Here is a 21,064-nt window from a genome sequence, read left to right as displayed (position 1 = left end):
CATGAAGACTGTAATGCTGAAGTATAATTTAGAAGCAGTCTCTAAAACTAGAAGTAATGTTCATCTAAATATGCCTGCCAAATTTAAAAATGTATTAGGAGTTAAATTGAAACATGCTGAAAATGACTCATTGTGGACCAGAATATACACTGTAGGAAATAAGAGCTCATTTACAAGTGGGAGAAATACACTCACACTTCATCTGTGGTAATTCTCTGGACTTTTCTTCCAGTAAACATCATATTTTAAAATGATCGTGGAAAATATCTTACTTTTAACTGAAATTTTTATGAGTTGACTTAGTCAGCTGGCATTCCAATTTTTTATACATATCTTTTTTTGGATGTGGATATATTTACCAAATGTAAATCTATGAAAATTTCCCCCAAAGCAACAGAGCAACGGTTTATTAAAAAAGCTATATAAACACACACACATATCGTCTCTCTCCCTCTCTTTCTCTGATTCAATTCACATGCAAACCATCCAATGATGACTAGATTTCTAAGAAAGTATCCTAAAAAGTGTGTAGACATATAATATGCTCTCCTTCATTTACAAACATGATGTTACTGACAAGTCACCAGGAGGGCATGTACTTGAGTGTTTTTTCTAGTAATACTACAAATTTGTACTGATTCTATCTACTCCCTCCACCTTGTGACCCAAAATTACACACTTGTGAGGCAGCTGGCTAGGTTGAGAAAAGACCATGGAACGCACCTGTCCCATCCCCCCCCCCCCCCCACCCCGCAATCTCCTAAGGAGGTCTATAAGATGAATGAACCTGAAACCTTAGTGTTACTGCCAACATTCTCTCCAAACTAGTTAAGTGAGCCACACACTTAAATATATCTTGGATCTTAACTTTAATGTGGCCTTAAGCTGGAATCAATCAAAAAGTGCTTTCAAATTCTAGTTTGCTTAACATTTTTGAACTTTGTTTTCTTATTTCATCAATTATTTGTTGATCAGGAACTGCAGTAAACAATTCATTGAAGTATCTGTTCTGCTCCTCTTTACATAGAATTTTTTTTTGCATTGTGTGTCCACTACACAAAATGAAATTTTATCTAGAAACTATCCCTAACCCCTAACTGTATTTTATAAATGTGACCATTGCCTCTGACAACAATTGAGCAATGTGGGTGTGGGCTGTAATCCAAAATAGGACAATAGAACTTTCTGTCTCAAAATTTTTTTTTTAAATATATTTTCTTGATTTTTTACAGAGAGGAAGGGAGAGAGACAGAGAGTTAGAAACATCGATGAGAGAGAAACATCGATCAGCCACCTCCTGCACATCTCCTACTGGGGATGTGCCCGCAACCAAGGTACATGCCCTTGACCGGAATCGAACCTGGGACCTTTCAGTCCACAGGCTGACGCTCTATCCACTGAGCCAAACCGGTTTTGGCTCTGTCTCAAAAATTTGATACAGAAAGGCTCTTGAGCAAAATCCTCTTAAAAATGTGTGTGTGTGTGTGTGTGTGTGTGTATGTATATGTGTATATATATATGTGTGTGTGTATACACACACACACACACACACACACACATATATATATATGTATTACATTTATTGTGGTAACAATGGTTGTAAGTTTCAGGTGTACAACTTTATAATACAACATTTATATACTCCATTGTGTGCTCATCACCTGAAGTCTAGTCTCCTTTCATCACCATATACTTGACCCCCTTTACCCTCTTCGTACTCCCCTGCTCCTCTTCTCCTTTAGCATCTCTTCATCATGTACCCATAGTTATTACAGAGGCAGTCTCAAGATTCTGAATTATTATTATATATTTTTTGTTAATCCTCACTGGAGGATTTTCCATTTATTTTTAGAGCAAGTGGAAGGGAGGGGAAAAGATACAGAGAGAGAAACATCGATATGAGAAAGACACATCAATTGGTTGCCTCCCGCACATGGCCAGGGATCGAGCCTGCAAGTGAGGTACATGACCTCGACTGCAATTGAACCTGGGACCCTTCAATCCAAGGGTCTGAGCCAAACCGGCAAGGGCCTGAATTATTATTTTAAAACAATTTTTAATAAACTATTTATTGCAGAACAGTTTTGAATTTTATTTTAGCCTTTTTGTATTTTTCATCTTAAAACATCCTGAGTCACTTATTGATGTGAAAAGAATATAGTATTTTTGTCCCAAATGTATAATGTATTTCTTTTTACACACACACACACACACACACACACACACACACACACAGTCAGTCAGAGAGGCTTTTCTTGACTATTTATCAAGGTTAATCCTGCCCAAGCCATTATTCTTCCTTACACAACCTAGTTCATAACAATCATCAAAACATATAATTATAATAATTATATATGTTTATTTTGTCTCCCTCAACTGACTCTCAGCAGGTGACCCCCCAGTTTATTTACTAATAGATATCAGCACCCAGCACAGTGATTGGTACATGGTAGGTGTCAATAATTATTTGTTGGTTGAATAAATGGGAAAGAGGGGGAAGGAGGAAAAGGTAGTTGTGAATCACATTTCTTGTTTAAGTGCCTGGGTAAATGATGTTAGTCAGAATGCAAAACTATGGGAGGAAGAACAGGTCTGGGCAAGAGGATTAACTGAGTGGGGAGAGATGGAACAACCAATTAAGAGGTATTGTACACAATTACAACATGATCCCAGTCAAAAAATAAGGAAAAGCTGATCCAGGATGATGGCAACAGGAGCGAAGTAGACTTTAGAGATATTATTGGGGTAGAATGTATACAATTTGAAAGTGATTGCACATAGGAACAACAGGAAAGGATTATTATTCTAAAAATTCAAACAGAAATAGCTTTAAAATGGTAGTATAAGTTTATAGAAGTAAAATCAGTTGAAGCAACTTTGTTTGGGGAGGGATGATTATAGCAGGAAATAACTTTCGTTTTAGAAATACTGAGTTTAAAGTTCCAGAAAGACATCCACACAAAAATATCAATCTGGTAGCTGGAAATCTCAGTTTATAAGACATAAGAAAAGGTCTGGCTTGAGTTTACGAACACTGTTGGTCATCTCCTAAAGCAGCAGTTCTCAACCTGTGGGTCGCGACCCCTTTGGCGGTCGAATGACCCTTTCACAGGGGTCGCCTAAGACCATCCTGCATATCAGATATTTACATTACGATTCATAACAGTAGCAACACTACAGTTATGAAGTAGCAACGAAAATAATTTTATGGTTGGGTCACAACACGAGGAACTGTATTTAAAGAGCCAGAAGGTTGAGAACCACTGTCCTAAAGTAACAGTGGAAGCTTAGTAGAAGAGAAGGTCCCAGGGAAAAGATGAAAACACACGCACACACACACACACACACACAGGACCAAATGTCACGAAAACAAAATAGAAAAGAAAAATGGAAGAACTGTTTCAGATTGAAAGAGACTGAAGAGGCATAAGAACTAAAAGTAATGCACGATTCTGAACTGGATCTTGTGCCAGAAGAAAAACTGTTATAAAAAGATACTGGGACAAATGACAAAATGAGTAAAGGCACTTCTATCAATGTTGTCCTATTTTAAAGTGCACTGTGGTTACATAAGAGAATATTCTTATTCCTAGGAAATAAACTGTTAAGAGGTAAAAGTGTGGTGCATTCAATGTATTATACTTACTCAAAAAAAAAATAATGTATGTGTATATGAGTGAGGAAGGAAGGGAGGCAATAAGAATAACAAAACAAATGAAGCAAAATATTAAAAAAGGGGTGAATCTAGCTCTGGCTGTATGACTCAGTTGGTTGGGCGTCATCCTATACACTAAAAGGTTGCTGGTTCAATTCCTGGTCAGGGCACATGCCCGAGTTACTGGTTCCATCCTGTCTGGGCATTCAAGAGGCCATCAATAGATATTTCACTTTCACATCAATTTTTTTTTCTCTCTCTCTCTTTCCCTCTCCCTTCCTCTCTCTAAAAAGCAATAAAAAATCTTTTTAAAAAAAGGATGAATTTGGTAAAAGATATATAGTGCTTCTTTGAACCATTCTTGTAGTTCTTGTGCACATATTTGAAATAACTTAAAAAACAATGTGGACCAAGATAGAATGAAAGAGCACAGCTTTGGTGTTAAAGGGTGTCCCAAAATTCACGCAAGAAGTAACGTTGATAGAAAACACAGGTTTATAATTAAAAATTGTAAATTTTTTATTGATTCATAAAGTATACAGTATAGCGTTATGTATGGAATAGCACATCGGGTAAATGGCCCCCAGGGCTTTGCTGGCACATACGCACTTTCGTTATTGCCTGAGCAGCCGCATTTTCAAAGAATGGTCCGATGATGCCACCAGCCCAAAATCCGCACCAAACAGTGACACATTGTGGATGCACTTGTTTCTCAACAATCACTCGTGGATTTTCTGAACCCCAAATGCGACAATTTTGTTGATTAACCAAGCTATCAAGATGAAAATGAGCCTCATCGAAATTCAGCCACATTTATGCAAAACAGTCATGGAAAATTACAACAAAAGAGTGCGTATGTGCCAGCAAAGCCGTGGAGGCCATTTACCCGATATGCTATTCCATACATAACCCTATACTGTATATTTTATGAATCAATAAATTTACAATTTTTAATTATAAACCTGTGTTTTCTATCAAAATTACTTCTTGCGTGAATTTTGGGACACCCTTTAGAAGGTAAAACTGAATTAATCCCTTGATAGTGATGAACATTCAGAGTAGTTTGGGATTGAGGAGTGAAGAGGTTTATGTCAGTAAGTATGCAAAGATGCAAAGAGCACTTTTCCACACCATTTGTTCCGTTTACATAATATGCACAACATATGCTGATAATGTTAATCCATTACTATTCTTGTTTTTTTAATCCTCACCTGGGGATATGTTTATTGCTTTTAGGGAGAGAGGAAGGGGGAGAGACAGAGAGAGAATGTGTGCGTGTGAGGAAGAGGGAGGGAGGGGTGGAGGGAGAGAAAGAAAGATCGATGTGAAAGTGAAACATCGATATGAGAGAGAAATATCAATCAGTTGCCCCCATCGATCAAACCCACAATGTAGGTTGTGTGCCCTGACCGGAATCAAATCCGCAACCTTTTGATGCATGGGACAATATTCCAACCAACTGAGCCACACAACCAGGGCTCCATGTCTGTTCTTTTGAGGTGGAGAATAGGTGTAGGTGTATCATTTTAGAACCAGTATCACTTAAGCCCAATTATAAGGAATACATTATCCATGAAAAGTTAAAGGACTCACTGGGCCCTTGTTCCTGGTGGGACAAGGAATTTCAGATCAGATCAATCCTATATAATAAAGAGGTAATATGCAAATTGACCCTCACACTGTCATCCTGTCACAAGATGGCTGTGCCCACAGCGGAGGCAGGGTTCCCATAATGAGCCATAATGAGTGATCAGCAGGGACCTGAGGCTGCGTGACGCCTGGCTGGGGTGGGCGACCTGAGGCTGTGCCCCCACCCCAGCACCGGAGGACCTCAGGCCACGCCCCCCCCACACCCAGCGGGACTTGACAGGGGTGGGGTCTGAATCTCGCCCAATGGGGGTGGGACTGGCCATGTCTGGGTCTTGCGCAATTTCAAGGTGCACGTGGGTGGGCGGGGACTTGACTCTGGGTCCCGCAGCATGCCTCAGACTCTGACAGGAGGAAGATTTTCATATACATTTTACTAATTTTCTTTCATCTCTGACACTTCTACTATAGAGAAAGGGCAAATAGCAATATTAAAATATTTCCTCTAATTAATTCCCTTTTAATGTGCACAAATTTCGTGCACCGGGCCACTAGTACTTAATAAAGAAAAAGGAGGGCTCGACCATAGTGGTTCAATGGTTAAGTGTCAACCTATGAACCAGGAGGTCATGGTTCAATTCTCGTTGGGGCACATGCCTGGGTTGTAGGCTGGATCCCCAGTGGGGGGCATGCAGGAGGCAGCCAATCAATGATTCTCTCTCATCATGTTTCTGTCTCTCTCTTCCTTTCTCTTCCTCTCTGAAATTAATAAAAATAATTAACAATTTTAAAAAAAGAAAAAGGAGGGTTGATGAGAGGTGGCATAAAATAAAATCTATAAGCTGTGATCTGAATATCGGAGTTTCTTATTGGTTCCTTTCATAGTCTTATGTCTAAACTTTAAATGAACAGATATTTTTCATCTCAGTGACACATTTCTTAATGCTTTCATGTACATTACATTACTACTAATTCCAAAGCCTTTATTGGAGAAAGGAACAGAATTACTTGTGGGTAATTTAGTAAGTAATGAGTACAGCGTGAGATATAATCCTACACAAATGAACACAAATGAACACATTTACGTCAGATGGAGCAGTAGTTTAAAAGCCAAGAAAAAATTTTAGAATATGGGGTTAGGCTATTTCAATATAAACAAAGTAAACTTATGGAAAAATAGGACATTGCAAGGAATAAGAGAAATCAAATAACAAAGAAACTATAATTTTATAAACTGTGAACATTCATTAGAGTAGCCCATTAATAAGAGTATTTTATCAAACAAAAAATTCAGATACTAAAAGATTTCATCTAAAAAGTATAAATTTATTGTATATTCTTTCTTTCACAAAGAAGTATGACAGAATAGTAACTTAATATTGGGATTGAGAATTGGGAATTTATGCACTGAAATAACAATTATGATGTAAATTACATTCTGTAACCATGAAATTTAGGAATGCTATGAAAAAATTATCACAGAGTTAAGTAAAATAAAGTTTAAGTACAACACTGTAGCTTTTGTTTTAAATCTCAATATCCTTATTCCATTAAGTTTGTAGAAATGTAGAAATATACCTTTCTAAATGTTGTAAATGTAGTAATATAACACTGAAAATGATGCAAACATTGACCTGCCAGCAGAAGTAGCCAGGAGCAGATTGAGAAAGATAAAGATAAAGCAATGTAAGAGTATGAAAAAAATGACTTCTTACTTTTGTCTTCTACATGTAAAAATGAGGACAAAATCCTACTATAATCAGAAAATTTGTAGGGATTGAAAACATAACATAAAACAATTATTTAAAAATACTTACAGACTGAAAACTATTCTAAATACATTTCAAAATATGGAATATATATTTTAAAGCAGTTAAAACAATCATAACTGAAAAAATACTATTAAAAGTTATTCTAGATGGCAAGCATACTTTAGCTTCATGTATAGGCCTCTCATGTAGGCTCCCACAGATGTAACAGGGTATTCACCTCATTCTATTATTCACACTGATCAAGTTTAAAATTTTCCCATTTGACAGAATCCTCAGAGTGCGTGCAGAGACTCAAAGCAACAGAACATGAGGTTCATATTCATGAAAGCTGTATTTGTTACTTATTATTAGATAAATTATTGCACTTGAACCTACGTAGACTTTTTAAAAAATATATATTTTATTGATTTTTTTACGGAGAGGAAGGGAAAGAGATAGAGAGTTAGAAATATCGATGAGAGAGAAACATCGATCAGCTGCCTCTTGCACACCCCCTACTGGGGATATGCCCGCAACCAACGTACATGCCCTTGGCCGGAATCGAACCTGGGACCCTTCAGTCTGCAGGCTGACGCTCTATCCACTGAGCCAAACCTGTTAGGGCCCTATGTAGACTTTTTATATGCCTGAGAAAAGCTTATACTTTATAGAAAATAATTTGATTTGACTTTGGGTGATGGGCACACAATGCAATATACAGATCATGCATCATAGAAATGTACACTTGAAACCTATATGATCCTATTAACCAATGTCACCCCAATAAATTTAATTTAAAAAGTAAAGTCCTTGAGTAAAAAGCCTTTTCCATTCATATATAAAAGTGGACTATTACTTCCTTACATTTCTCTCTAAAATAATACTGGTTGTTTAATCATTAAATGAGGCATATGATAAAGAAAAACAACATCAATGAAAAAGTTGAGGCTAATTACACCTGATTAGAAAATTGTGTATGGGCATGTCTGAGGCTGTATTTACTTAACGCATGATTCAGGGAAATCGTAATTCATGTAAAGATTCAAACATATTTGTTTATTCTGATTTTGATACCAAGGAAGCAGAATCACATATGTGAGTATTAAAAACTCAACCTCTAAAAAATAAAAATATTTTTCCTTGGGTTTCACTATATACAAAAGTACAGATGATATTCCAAAAATATGAGTTCAAATATTTCTAGGCAATTTAAACTCAAAAGAATTTCAGTGGATATTAAAAAAATATAGTGTCTTTTTCAAAGAGTCCTAAGCACTAAGTTTTTACTTTGAAAACATAGGAAAAGTGAACTGCAGAGATTTAAAAAATAACACACTAAAAATAGCTTGGGTTCACCATTCATTTTACATGATACCTTAGTGTATTAAGTCCTTTGAGCTGTTGTCACAGATTATTTCAGGATTAAAAGGGACTTCAGATGCACCAAGCTACACACTTGATGCTTCAGTCCTTACAAGCACATTCCTACTGAACATTTGGCCAGCTAATGCCCAGACACTTCTGATGGAGAATGCTAGATGACAAGGCATTCCCATTGGAAAGCCCCATTAGAAAGTTTATCTTTACTCTGTCTTGTAATGTTTACTCAGCGATCCCAGTTCTACTACTTCAAAGTCTTGCCAAATGAGAAAAACAGTACATTCATATAGAACAAGAACAGTTCTCCAAATATTTGTTGACAGTTACAATCTAGCACTGTTAGGATATTTTGGAATCTTTCCACAGTTTAGGTCATTTTCCTTTTAAGACCTTGGGTTTAAAGCATGGGTGCCCAGATCCCAGCATAATTCTATAGATAAGGGAATTAACAACCACATTCTAGATATAACTTCTTTTACTGTAGGATATAATCTCCATATTGAAATTTTCCAAGTTCTTTTTACATTTAAATTCTAAGCATTTATTTTCACACTAGAGACCCGGTGCACGAATCCGTGCAGGGGTGGGGTCCAGCCAGACAGCCCCGATAGGCCACCGATCGGGTGGGCCAGCCAGAGGGAGGAGCCGCGGGTATCTGGCTGGCTGGCCCTGCCCCCTGGTCGAACTCCTGGTCAAGGGGACAATTTGCATATTAGCCTTTTGTAATATAGGATTTCAATTCCATTTCAACTCCATTATATTAATAATGCAGGTTTTGTGGAACCAAGTGTATGATCTTATATTTATTCATTAAATTTCATTCAGCTATTAATTCTGCCTGAAAAGATCTATTTGGATCCTCATTCCACAAATCAATTTCTTTATTCTTCTCTGTTTTATTTTACATCAAATTTGTAATATGAGGTGTTATCATTTTTAGTCAAATCACTGACAAAAATGTAGAAATATACCTTTCTAAATGCACTAAAATGTAGTAATATAACACTATAGAGTATTACTGATGGCCATTATAAACCTACCTTTTGATTATTAACGATTGTCCAAAATCATCTGGGTCAAACCCTTAAAGAGTTACTAATCCATTTACTTAACCTTGAATTGGGCCCATATATTCCCCTCTTGTTTAGTCTTGTACTTATAATATTTTATTATATCTAAGCCTGAAAACAATGCTGAAAGAAAAGCTGGAAGTGTCATAAGTTTCAATATTTAAATAGGACAAAAGAACATATTATAAAAAAAATCTATATCCAACATCTGTCCCCAAACACCCAATTTTTCGCTCCACAAGCAATAAGTGTTTATATATACATAAGCCAATACACACAAACCTCTCAGTGGTTGTTAGAGTGTTGGCCCTTGTTCTGAAGGGTCACGGGTTCGATTCCAGGTCAAGGGCTCATACCCCAGTTGCAGTTTCAATCACTGGCATAAGTTTAGGGCGTGAGTGGGAAGCAACAAATTGATGTGTTTCTCTCACATAGATATTTCTCTCTCTCCCCCACCCCTTTCTCTTCCACTTTCTCTAAAAAAATCAATGGAAAAAATATCCTCACTCCTCAGGTGAGGATTTAAAAAAAAAGGCCAAACCTAATCCAGACAGAAGCTTTAGGAGCACAGTCCACAGGAGATACAGGCCTGATTGTGGCAGTCCTACCCTTTTATCACCAGGGAAAAAGCTGTAGGCACTCAGAGAAGCTGTTACAGCCCAATATGATCTACATGTTAGTCTCAAGAGGTCATTTTTCATAACATTCTCACTTTATCCCCCTGCTTTCAGGCCAGCCTGGTGAGGTCAAAACAAAGACCCAGACTCTTGAGTCCCCAATCAGACATCTTCCACAGGCCCTGTGGCCAGATGAGGGGCCAGGGCCTCAGAAACCAGAGTGCCCCCACGCAGCTGATGGAGCTGACGCTGTGCTTGCAGCAGACCACAGAGGACTACACCATGCAGCTGGAGACCAGGTGCCTGCAGCAGGACCTGGAGCCGGAGAAGCAGCTGCAGGCAGACCACCAGGGAGCAGAAAGCCATCCTCGTCCACTTAATGTGCCGTGGTCAACCTCTTACAGTCTGGGGCCACAAAGTCTGGAGCTCCACTGGACTCTAGGGGTGATGTTGGAGTGCGCAGCAGGCCCAATGAAGGCAGCCTGACCACTAAGTCATCAACTGAGTGATTCGGAAGCTGCATTCATCAATCATGACCAGTGTAATCATGGGATTGACATCTCTGCCTGATACCACTCCAGCTTCCAGGACTACATGACCTACCAAGGACACAAATACCACAAGGACAAGAGCATCTTGGGCTTCATTAATCTTGGTGTCAGTGAGAACAGGCTCTGCATTGACCTGATGACTGAAAGGTTATGTGGGAGCGCCGGGAACTACATGGAAATGCCCTTTTGCAATATTTTAACCAGAGAGGACAAGCATTCCTGCAGGAAGAAGTGGCCCAGTTCCTGACCTACTACAGCAAAATACCTGCCCAGCTTGATGCAGAAAATGTGACTGTTCTACGTGGCTGCTGCTCTGTCTTTTCTGCATTGACCTTGGTTCTGTGTGATACAGGTGAGGCCTTTCTGACCCCCATCCCCTTCTATGCTGGTTTCGCCTATACTTCCTGCCTTTATGTGAAAGTTGAGCCGATTCACAACCACCTGGTCAGTGAGATCACTGAGGTGAACACCCATCTGTTCCAACTGACGGGACAAGTTGGAGAAAGCCATGCTTGAGGCTAGGCTTCAGGGGAGAAAAGTCATAGGGCTGGTGCTCATCAAGGGAGACATCTACTCCAGGGACTCACTGAAGGAATACCTGGAATTTGCCAAGAGGTACAACCTACACGTGATTATAGATGAGATTTACATGCTGTCTGAGTTTGATGAGTCCATCACATTCTCCAGTGTTCTGAGCATGGAAAGTTGGCCTGACCCCAATAGGACACATGTGATCTGGGACACTGATAAGGATTTTGGGATCTCTGGCTTCCATTTTGGTGCTCTGTACACTCGCAACACGGAGGTGGCCTCTGCTATGAGTGCTTTTGGCTTTCTCCACAGCATTTCTGGCATCACCCAGCACAAGCTATGTTGGCTGCTCCATGACAGAGAATGGACTGACAAAGTGTACCTGCCCACTAATCACTCTCAGCTCCCAGGTACAACATTAACAGGTTGATTGCGTTGAAGATCCCTTTTCTCAATTGTGGCTCTGGCATCTAAGTCTGGATCAACCTGAGAGTACCTGGACAAGCACATTTGAGAAAGAGCTGCTCCTTTATTGCTGCTTCCTGGACAAAGAGCTGATACTGCCTCCTGGCAAGTCCTACATGGGTAAGGAGCCTGGCTAGTTCCATTGCTTCATTTTAGAGAAGCCCCTCTGCTTAGAAGTCACCACACATTGGTTCTCTCAGGCACTAGCAGAGCAATAGCAGGATTTGGCCGTGAAGCAACTGAAGGATGCATAGAGGGAGCAAGCGATCTCTCTCTCAACCAGTAGCTCCAGCCAATCACATGCTCAGGGTGTCCTTGACATAAGCCTCAGGTCCCGAAGGCTGTAGTATTGACATGCTGTTGTAACAGAGAAAAAACAGTGGCCTACTCCAAAAATTGGCTCATCTAACCCAGTCAGCACCCTCAAGCTGAGCATCTGTCCCTTTTGGAAGCTTTACACCTTTTAATTCTTTGTTAGCCATTTTGTGGCGTGAAATGATTTTAGGAGGGTTTGGGTGGGAAAGCCTGTAGGAAGAAAGGGAGCTCTAAATGGGTTTTATTTTGTATCCTATATCTAATAAATTTCATATTACCTACACACACACACACACACACACACACACACACACACACACAATGCTTGGTCAACAATGCTTGGTTCCAGTAATGGGCACCTGCAACACATTCTTATCTCTCACCACACATGGTGACCAGGCACAGTAGATAATAAGAGCATTCATGGAAGCCACTGGTTCTCAGAAAAGGCTAGCAATAATTTAGCAATAAAACAGAAATGACTACAAACCATTTAATCCAAATGCATCCCTAACTCATCCCCTCTTCCAAAAAGGCCTGTGCTGTACCACCCAACACAAGAGGAAATTATAGTGAAAACTTAAAAAAAATAAATAAATCTTGCTGGTATATTCATATGGATCCCATTAATTGTATAGTTTAAGTTAAAAAAAAACTGACATTTTCATTATAAAGTATACCATTCTCTATGTACACCATTCTCCAAAATGAACTTTGGATGGATGGTAGGCATAATGTGAAAAATCTCTTTATATAAAAGCCCAGCGAGCATTACAGTGGGAAGACAGGAACGACCAGAACAACCAGTCACTGTGACCCATACTGACCACCAGGGGGCAGATGCTCAATGAAGGAGCTGCCCCCTGGTGGTCAGGGCGCTCCCACAGCGGGAACACCGCTCAGCCAGAAGCAGGGCTCACAGCTGGTGAGCGCAGCAGCAGTGGTGGGAGCCTGTCCTGCCTCCGCAGCAGCGCTATGGAGTGGCGAGCCAAGCGGTAAGGAGAGAGCAGGCGGATGGTAAGGAATGAACAGGCGGGTGGTAAGGAGTGAGCAGGTGGGCGGTTAGGAACAAGGGGTCCGGATTGCGAGAGGACCCAGGCCAGGCTGAGGGGACCCCCACCCCCGTGCATGAATTTCGTGCATTGGGCCCCTAGTATAACTATAAAAACTCATGGAAGAATGAAGGTACTATATACACAAGAATAGCCATAGCAATTCTGAAAAAATTTTAGTCAGTTCTCAAGTTTCAGTAAAATTTGAAATTTTTGACATGAATTTTATTGAATTTATAGATTAATTAAGGAAGAATTAAATTGTGGAGACATCTCGCATCTTACTTTTTTGAAATCATCTACCAATAGTATAGACTTAAAGTAGAAGGACTGTTGATATTATAGCTAAAAAAAATAGGAAAGTACTTTTAGCTGTTTTAAGCATTTTGTTAAAGCCCACATTTATTCTGAGTTTTAGATTTCCAGATATTACTCTCATTCAGTCGCTCAATAAATGTTTGGTCCTATAATGTCCTTTACAGGTGTGAGCATGGATGCTATTTGCTGCTCATAGGTTATCTCTAGTGTGTCTAGAAACACTTTCTTTTTCTCCTATTTGTCTTGACTTAAACCTATCATAAATATTTAAGGCTGGTTGAAAATCAGGCTCTGAATAAGCAAGGTTTTTACTATAATTTCAAGGGATTCAGAATAAAGTTCCTGCCCAACTAGTGTGGCTCAGTGGTTTGAGAGCAGTCCCATGGACCAAGAGGTCCTGGGTTCAATTCCCAGTCAGGGCACATGCTTGGGTTGTGAGCTTGATCCCCAGTAGAGGGTGTGTAGGAGGCAGCCAGTCAATAATTCTCTCTCATCATTGATGTTTCTGTCTCTCTCTCCCTCTGTTCCTCTCTGAAATCAATAAAAATATATTTAAAAAAGAATAAAGTTCCTTTTATTCTGTCTATTTAAAAATGAGCTGTGCCACTTTATTTAATACTAGAGGCCTGGTGCACGAAATTCGTGCACTTCTGGGGGGTCCCCTCAGCCAGGCCTGTGTCCTCTCACAGTCCGGGAGTCCTCAGGAGATGTCTGACTGATGGGTTAGGCCCACTTCCCATGGAGAGCGGGCCTAAGCCGGCAGTCGGACATCCTTAGTACTGCTGTGGAGGTAGGAGAGGCTCCTGCTACTGCCGCTGCGCTAGCCAGCTGTGAGCCTGGCTTCTGGCTGAGCGGTGCTCCCTTGGGGGAGTGCACTGACCACTAGGGGGCAGCTCCTGCGTTGAGCGTCTGCCCCCTGGTGGTCAGTGTGTGTCATAGGGACCGGTCGTTTTGCTGTTTGGTCATTTGCATATTAGCCCTTTATAATATAGGATTCTAGCAGAATATGATTTGGAAATATATCAACTTTTGAATAGTAAAAATTCAGTTAGTAAAATTTAATAAAAAAAAATAGTTGACATTTCTATAATATTAGCAAAGATTTCTAGCCCGGCTAGTATGGCTCAGTGGTTGAGAGTCGACCTATGAACCAGGAGGTCACAGTTTGATTCTTGGTTGGGGCACATGCCTGGGTTGCAGGCTGGATACTGAGTGTGGGGAATGTGGAAGGCAGCCAATCAATGATTCTCTCTCATCATTGATGTTTCTATCTCTCTCTCCCTCTCCCTTCATCCCTGAAATCAATAAAAATATTAAAAAATACATTTCTATAGTACTACTTAGGTGCAAGACACTGTTCTATGTGCTTTATAAACATTAAATAATTGAATTATTGTAATTCAGAAGATATTTTTAGATATTAAAATATACCATGGCCTTTAGGATAAATACCTGTCTTTGGATAAGTAGGACAAGAAGAATTTTAGATATCAAGAGTTTAGAAGATACAGAGTTTGGTATAAATATAAAGTAGCTCATTCTGAGGATTGATTTACTATTCTCTTCTCTCCAAATTCATAAAAACATACCAAAACTAGCAAGTTATGAAATCCTGCTTGGTTTACTAGCTAAAATCTTACACTTTCTTTCAGTTTGTTCATAAATATTATTCTAGAGCCATTACTAAATTTATCACGTTAAAAAACCCCAAAAAAGCCAAGTAAATCTTTAGTAGAAATCAAAATGATTTATAAATAGAAGGATTATACATAATAAAACATAGTTTAAAGATAGGTTGTAATAGCACTATGACAAAAACAGTTGATTTATAAATTTGTTTTATATTAAGATTTTTGGAATTAGACATACTTTCACATTATAGGAAAGATTTGTTCAACCTTATGTTTATTAAAATTCCTCTATGGGTCAAGTTTATAAAGCTGATGTGTATTCATAAGTATAACAATTTGAGTCATTGTAAAAGATTTTGACATTCTAAAGAATTAAAGGTAGGTTAATTATATGAAGACTTGCCCCCAATTTTTAGTTTGATGTATTGCTAAACCACAAATAAAACTGCAAGTGTACATTTAATAATTAAAAGATCCATTCAGCTTATTTTTAAAGTTTATCGGTATGTGAAAGATAATGGAAACTTTTTGTACTATCTTTTTTTTTTTTATTGTTTAAAGTATTACATGTGTCTCCTTTTTCCCTGATTGGCCCCCCCACCCCTGGCCATTCCAACCCTATACTATCTTAGCAACTTTTTGTCTGAAGTTATTTCCAAATAAAAAGTTTTATGAAAAGGTTAAGCACTGTTTACATATAGTCAAACCATTGACAATTCTGTGTTCAGTGATTACCTAACATTCATTAGTGATTTTCTTTTTAGCTAGGCCACATGCAGCTCTTTGGCTCCTTGAGTGTGGCTCTTCCACAAAATACCACATGTGGGCGCGCACGTACAGTGCGATTCAAACTTCGTGGCCCATGCACAGAAGTCGGTTTTTGGCCTGGGCGAGTCTATTTTGAAGAAGTGGCGTTAGAAGAAGTGGGGGTATGTTCGCTGAGGTTGACCCCCCAGATTGAGGACGTTTTTATCAAAGGCCAGCTTAGGAGTACCCTAATGAAGTTAATGACAATGTACCTACCTATATAGTTTAAGTTTAAAAAATTTGGCTCTCAAAAGAAATTTCAATTGTTGTATTGTTGATATTTGGCTCTGTTGACTAATGAGTTTGCCGACCACTGAGCAAGGCTACTAAATATCCTTCACAGGTGATAAATGAAAGATTCGCTCTTCTCCTCCCTCCTACACATGAATCAGAACATAAAGATTAAAAAAAAAATGCCCAGCTGGCGTGGTTCAGTGGTTAAGCATCTACCTATGAACCAGGAGGTCACGGTTTGATTCTGGTCAGGGCATGTTCCTGGGTGGTGGACTCGATCCACAATAGGGGGCGTGTAGGAGGCAGCCGATCAATGATTCTCTCTCATCACTGATGTTTCTATCTCTCTCTCCCTCTCTCTTCCCCTCTGAAATGAATAAAAATATTTAAAAAATAAAATAAAGAAACAATTTAAAAAAAGATTTTTAAAAAATGAATTGGGGGGTGTACAATGATACAGCTACTTTGGAGTTAACTTTGGCAGCTTCTCTTACAATAAAACATTCATCTACTCTATCATTAGCAAGTCCACTTCTAGGTATTTATCCAAGAGAAACAAAAACATATGTCCACAAAAAGAAGTGTATAAAAAATGTTCACAGCAGCTTTATTCATGATAGCTCCAAACTTGAAATAACATAAATGTCCATCAACAGGTGAGTGAATACACAAACTGTGGTATATTCATACTCAGCAATAATAAGGAATGAACTACTGATAACAAAACCAATGGATGAAACATAAAAGGCTGAGTGAAAGGCTAGACACAAAAGAGTACATACCGCCGGATTCCATTTAGTCCAGGAAGATAGAAATCAGTGTTTGTTTCTTGAGGAATAGTGATTGAGATGGACAAAAAGGTATTAGGAAACTCTCTACGGTGACTGAATCACTCTGTGTCTTGTTTTAATGTATGAAAAAGTTATACATTACAAAAATAATGTTTACATGTATATTATATTTCAATTGAAATGAAAATCATACTTTATTAAAAATGTACTTTCTAAGAGAAAAATAGCAAGAACAAAATTGAAGAGTTTTAATATTTCTATTTTCAGGATGCTTACCTGTCTAAGAGCTGATTATGTTTTTCTAAAGCATCCTTTTCAGCCATCACTGCTCGGTCCTTTTCAGCCAAAGCATTATCCCTTGCTTCTCGGAGATTTCTAAAATTTAAACATACATTCAGTTATTCTAAATACATAAGTATCCATCTTTTAAAGATTCATAAATGAGCTTCTGTGGAGCTGGACAATCTGAAAATCTTAAGGAGCCCCTAAAGGATAGCAAACCAAACTGTATATTATCTAAAATTTTCCTGGTCTGGTTTATATATTTCCTGGTCTGGCAGCAGCAGTTTAGATGCAAACATGGTCTATCTCTAAATGTCATGTTATCTTTCTTCACAACTTTTCTCCACATGGGCTGAAGGTAGAGTAGACAGTAATTTGTTTAATACCATAATGTAATGAGGCAGGTATAATTACTTACATTAGACAACTGAGGTTTTGAGATGTTAATAAATATTCTATAAAATATTTTAAGTAAAAGACATAATATAGAGGTCACAGAATCAAAATGGAAATGAAGTTTGGGATATGAGCAAGAGAACAACTGAAGTGATGATAGACCTTGGGATCTCATGGAACATAGGGGAGCTGATAGATTAGGCGAAAGCAGAAGGGACAAAGGACATGAAATACTGATGAGGTGACAAACAGATTAAAGCGAAAGTAGTTGTACAAGCAAGATGTAAGACTAGAGATTGTTGTTGGAGAATGGTGATTTGGAGATAGAATAGTACTTCCAGTGACAGAATTTTAGCTGTGACCACTGGAGTAGCTAAATGAAGTGGAGCTGAGATGAAGGTCAATATTCATGTAGGGCTCAAGGATGTCTGAGGTCAGAGCATCAATTTTCAACCAGTGTGCTACAAGAATTTTTAAACATGTAATACCTGACTATACAGTCAGGGGCACTGCCCTCTTTTCCCTTAGATTGTCAAATAAAAAATGACAACAGTCACCCTGCTGGTGTGGCTCACTGATTGAGGATCGACCTATGAACCAGGAGGTCATGGTCCGATTGCTGGTTAAGGCACATGCTCAGGTTGCGTGGGGGGCATGCATGAGGCAGCCGATCAATGATTCTCTCTCATCATTGATGCTTCTATTTCTCTCTCCCTCTCCCTTCCTCTCTGAAATCAATAAAAACATATATATTTTTAAAAAGGAAACAGCCAACACAACAATAGCTATCTGGTATGAATGAATCAAAATTATACCTATTTTTTTTTGTCAGATTGGCAAAAAAAGGTACTTTTTGGATGCCACAGAATTTCAGTAATTAGTTTATGTGTACCATGAGATGGAAAAAGTTGAAAACCGCTGTGCCAGAATATTAGATAAAACATCCACTGGTGTGCTCGCTTCAGAAGCACATATACTAAAACATCCACTGGCAGTATTGATGATAGTACTGTAATTGATATTGAAGTTAACAGAAAGATACATTTAGTGATAATTAAGGGAAATGTCCAAAAGTAGAAGGTTATGCCCTAACCGGTTTGGCTCAGTGGATAGAGCATTAGCCTGATGACTGAACGGTCCCAGGTTCAATTCCGGTCAAGGGCATGTACCTTGGTTGCGGGCACATCCCCAGGAAGGGGTGTGCAGGAGGCAGCTGACTGATGTTTCTCTCTCATCGATGTTTCTAACTCCCTATCCCTCTCCCTTCCTCTCTGTAAAAAAAATCAATAAAATATATTTTAAAAAACGCAAAAAACAAAAGTAGAAGGTTACAGCAGTGAGTAATTAGGAGATGATACAGTCAGACATGAGCCTTTAAACATCCAAACTTGTTTTTATTTTTTATTACAGAATTTTGGATCAAAAATAAAAATACCAACAGTAAGCTTCTTTCAGAGTCAATTTTTTTCAAAAATCCTGAAATAAAGATAGAGTGTAACATAAATGATTTTGTTCACTTAATCCTTAAAAATCCCTTATATTGTGTTTTCTAACCTATTTTATAGCTGAGTAACCTGAAATTTAGAGAGTTAAAGCACCTAGCCCCATCACACAGTCCAAGTGTTAAAGCCAAGATTTGAGCCTGGCAATGTCTTGCCATAAAGTGAGTATTTTTTTTTTAATTTAATTTTGTTTTATTTCTTAAAGTATTACAAAAAATATTACATATGTCTCCTTTTTTCCCCACCCTTGACATTCCTCCAGCCCTACCTACCCCCCAGTGTCTTGTGTCCATTGGTTATTCTTATATGCATGCATACAAGTCCTTCGGTTGATCTCTTACCTCCCCCCTCCCCCAACCATCCCCGGCCTTCCCACTGTAGTTTGACAATCTGTTCAATGCTGCTTTGCCTCTGTATCTATTTTTGTTCATCAGTTTATAATGGTCTTTATTATCCATAAATGAGTGAGATCATGTGGTATTTTTCTCAGCTTCCCAGGGGCCGGCGCAGCCTCGCAGGGGCCGTCTCAGCCTCACAGGGGCCGTCTCAGCCTCACAGGGGCGTCACAGCCTCACAGGGGCCGTTGCAGCCTTTCAAGGGCTGTCCCAGCCTCACAGGGGCCATCTCAGCCTCGCAGGGGCCCTCGCAGCCTCGCAGGGAGCGCCGCATCCCACGTTGGGGGTGAAGGTGTGAGTCAGAAGCTCCTCTCGCTGTCTCTCCTGCTGCTCCCTTGTGTATCGCCGATGCTGGAAGTTTCTGAGAGCCGTCTGCAGGTGCTGGACATCATACTTTAACTGGTCAACACGAAGTTTGGCATTCTGTCTTTTGTTGGGCGGCTCCTTGATGGACAAAATCTCCAGGCTTTCTTGGTGGCTGAATATCTGGTATGCTTGCTTGGATTTCATTTTCTACTAAGTGCACAGACTGCTTGTCTGCTTTCTCCCAGCATCCCATGTGAGACTAGATTTGGTGGACCTGCTTGTGCGTTTGCTGGTACAGCGGTTCCATGTCACCGGCCCAGCCGGGTCCGGCTTTGGCTTCCTCTGAACCTGATTCTGCTTCTTGAGTGTGTCCCTTATGTATGCGAGGAGTTGAAATCTACAGTTTGTTGGGTTAGGCTGCAAAAGCGCAGGTGGTTCCTTTTGTGCCACTGGCACAGCTTGGGCGGGGATGTTAATTGAGTAGGGTGGGGTCCGGGAATCACCAGGGCAGAGCAAAGAGCAATGGCATCTCCACGACTCCTCACTTCTCCGCGACTCCACGTCTCCGAGTGACAGCGAACAGCTCCGCGAGAAAGCCACCCTCGCTCTCCAACCCGTTGCAAGGCCGTCCCGCCTCTCCCCGTAGGGGTCTGGGACCTCAGAATCCTGCCCCAAACAAGCTCAGTGAATTGGAGAGTTTGTAACCCCTTCCGATTGAAAAACAAAAAACAAAAACGCTTCTTGAGTGTGTCCCTTATGGATGCGAGGAGTTGAAAATCTGCAGTTTGTTGGGTTATGCTGTAAAAGCGCATGTGGTTCCTTTTGTGCCTCTGGTACAGCTTGGGTGGGGATGTAAATTGAGTAGGGTGGGGTCTCCGGGAATCACCAGGGCAGAGCAAAGAATAATGGTGTCCCCGTGACTCCTCTCCTCTCTGCGACTCCGTATCTCCGTGTCCCCCAAGTGCCGGCGAGCAGTTCCACAAGAAAGCCACCCTCGCTCTCCGACCTGCTGCAAGGCCGTCCTGCCTCTCCCCACAGGGGTCTGGGACCTCAGAATCCCACCCCAAACAAGCTCAGTGGATTCGAGAGTTTGTAGCCCCTTCTGATTGAAAAAAACCGTGTATCCAGTTGCAGCCCGCCTGGCCCGCGACTCCGTACTTCTGTTCTTGGCACCTCTGTATATCCTACTCAGTCTCTGTGCTCTTCTTTCTTTCCTTCCAGTTGTAGAGCTTCCACGGGGCCAGCTTTCCCATGGTTCTGAATGATAGCTGTTTGTCTTACAGTTGGTAGTTTCAATGTTGTTGTGGGAGGGAGCACACACAGGTCTGTACCTTATGCCGCCATCTTGGTTCTCAAGTGAGTATTTTTTTTACATCATATCACCCTATCTCCCACAAAGAACTGGCTGGATATTAAAATTTGGTTTTT

General features: G+C 39.9%; 1 protein-coding gene and 1 pseudogene across 2 annotated transcripts in view; one reads left to right on the top strand and one right to left on the bottom strand.

The window, feature by feature from the left end:
- PIBF1 (progesterone immunomodulatory binding factor 1) overlaps window positions 1-21,064 on the bottom strand; it is a 237,935-nt gene that overhangs the window by 155,840 nt on the left and 61,031 nt on the right. For both annotated transcript variants that reach the window (XM_059684820.1, XM_059684821.1), the window contains exon 10: window positions 17,032-17,130. In XM_059684820.1, the coding sequence (XP_059540803.1) occupies window positions 17,032-17,130 (99 nt within the window). The remainder of the gene's footprint in view (window positions 1-17,031; window positions 17,131-21,064) is intronic.
- On the top strand, window positions 1,594-11,746 carry LOC132225908 (probable inactive 1-aminocyclopropane-1-carboxylate synthase-like protein 2; annotated as a pseudogene).

This window comes from Myotis daubentonii, chromosome 2, assembly GCF_963259705.1.
Source record: "Myotis daubentonii chromosome 2, mMyoDau2.1, whole genome shotgun sequence".
NCBI lineage: Eukaryota > Metazoa > Chordata > Mammalia > Chiroptera > Vespertilionidae > Myotis > Myotis daubentonii.
This window is presented reverse-complemented; position numbering and strand designations above follow the sequence as displayed.